At 41.4% G+C, this 1,955-nt stretch overlaps 1 protein-coding gene across 1 annotated transcript in view; it reads left to right on the top strand.

Moving 5' to 3' along the window:
• elovl8a (ELOVL fatty acid elongase 8a) overlaps positions 1-1,444 on the top strand; it is a gene marked incomplete at both ends in the record, with an annotated part of 17,850 nt that extends 16,406 nt beyond the window's left edge. Inside the window, one exon of the mRNA XM_079505820.1 lies at positions 1,406-1,444. Coding sequence (XP_079361946.1) covers positions 1,406-1,444 — 39 coding nt within the window. The remainder of the gene's footprint in view (positions 1-1,405) is intronic.
• Between the last annotated feature and the right edge of the window lie 511 nt (positions 1,445-1,955).

A 1,955-nucleotide genomic window follows, 5' to 3' on the forward strand; every position in this document is an offset into this window, starting at 1 on the left:
GCCAAAGAACAGAACAGGAATTCATCATAAAGGAGGTAAAAAGGGAAAAGAAACATATAATATACAGTGAGGAGAAAAAGGGGTGGGTGGGTGGGTGGGGGGTGGATTCATATTTTACGGGGGCCAGTTTCGAATTGCAGCCGTCCGTAGGTGCCCTTTAAGAGGTTTTGAAGGAGTCAAGTTCTTGAGCTTAGCCCAGATACCCTGGGTAAATATAGTAATCATTTCATTTCATTTTGCATGTCTTAATGACTATAGAAGTAGGCCTACAATATTTGGATCCGAGATGTATAGTGAGTTTAGTGACGTAAGTAAAGGTAGGTAAAAGTACCTAACATTTTAAGTACAGTACAGTTGTGACACTCACTGCCACATAAATGTGTGAAGAAATGCATTTCCTGTCCTGTTATGAAAGATAATGAAACATAACATACTGGGTGATAACAAGGGGATTTATTGGTTAAAATATGGATGAATATTTAACCCCAAAATGTAGTGTATGGAAAAAAATGTTTTGTTTTGTGTAGTTGAATATGGTCCTTAATTTTCTGTTGACAAGGTTTGCTCATAGGGAGAGCTGTGGGGCAAAGCACATAGCAATAGTTCCAGGAAGTGAGGTACCAGGAACAGCTATAAAAGTACAGGAAGTGAGGTGCCGGAGGCTCCATGTTTACGTATCAAAAAGAGTGTTTGGTAGTAGTTTGTCAGAGAGCGTATAAGACAAAGAGACTCTTTTAAGGCCAATACTAAACCATAATCAGACATTAATAAACCACAGAGTAGTTCATGGGGCTGGAAAACTTTGAGATCTGGAAGAATAAAAGTTTGGTCAAGCAACATTTCTGAGGGTTTATCTCTGAATCCATTCAGAGCTTTAAGGACAAATGAACTATAGCGGCCTCCTGAAGATTGAGTGAGGAATATATGGATTACTACATTTTTGGAAAATAGAAGATCTACAATTTTTGGTTTGATTACACACACACACACACACACACACACACACACACACACACACACACACTCTCTCTCTCTGGGATGTTTCATACGGGTTAACAAGGGCATGTAGCTCTCTGAGCACGGTAAGGTGTGTGTGTGTGACTGTGTGTGTGTGTGTGTGTGTGTGTGTGTGTGTGTGTGTGTGTGTGTGTGTGTGTGTGTGTGTGTGTGTGTGTGTGTGTGTGTGTGTGTGTGTGTGTGTGTGTGTGTGTGTGTGTGTGTGTGTGTGTGTGTGTGTGTGTGTGTGTGTGTGTGTGTGTGTGTGTGTGTGTGTGTGTGTGTGTGTGTGTGTGTGCGCGGAGAGGAGGAAAGGAGAGTAAAGGATCTGTGTCTGTCTACACACATGGACGAGCGCACACGCACATTCGGGAGTTATCCCAAATATTTCTCATCTATTCTCCTGCAGACATCCCTCATCCAGACCGCTCTGGAGTTTCAAATCTGAATTCCACGCCAGTTTTCTAAGTTTTCTGAGAGACTTGCACTGTTTGCACTCGGTGGCAAATAAATCATCAGGTCTGAAAGAATAGAATGTAATTTACTCAATAAATTCTAATCTTGCAAAGAGGTCCTCCTTCATTCGTGTATGTGAGATCCCTCATTGGAAGAAAAACAAAAGATTTTCATGCATTTTCATATCCAATAATATGCACTCTCCTTATGTAGAAACCTAGCATCCCTATTCTGGGGAGAACAATAAGAAAAGATAGCAGATCTCCAAGCTCAAAGACATTTGGTGTGTAGAGGGAAACAAGGAGGTGGCCTATACAACAGTCCGCTGGGGGAGAGTGGTGTTGAGTGTGTCACGATTCTTCAAAAATAGCAGATATACAAGCCCATAGTGTGTCACTTTGTGCTGCACTATGGCCTTGTAGATCTGCTATTTGTAAAGAATCGTGAAAAATGTTCACGATTCACACAGACATTTAATGTCTGTGTGTGTGTGTGTGTGTGTG

This window comes from Electrona antarctica, assembly GCF_951216825.1.
Source record: "Electrona antarctica genome assembly, chromosome: 1".
NCBI classification, from domain to species: domain Eukaryota; kingdom Metazoa; phylum Chordata; class Actinopteri; order Myctophiformes; family Myctophidae; genus Electrona; species Electrona antarctica.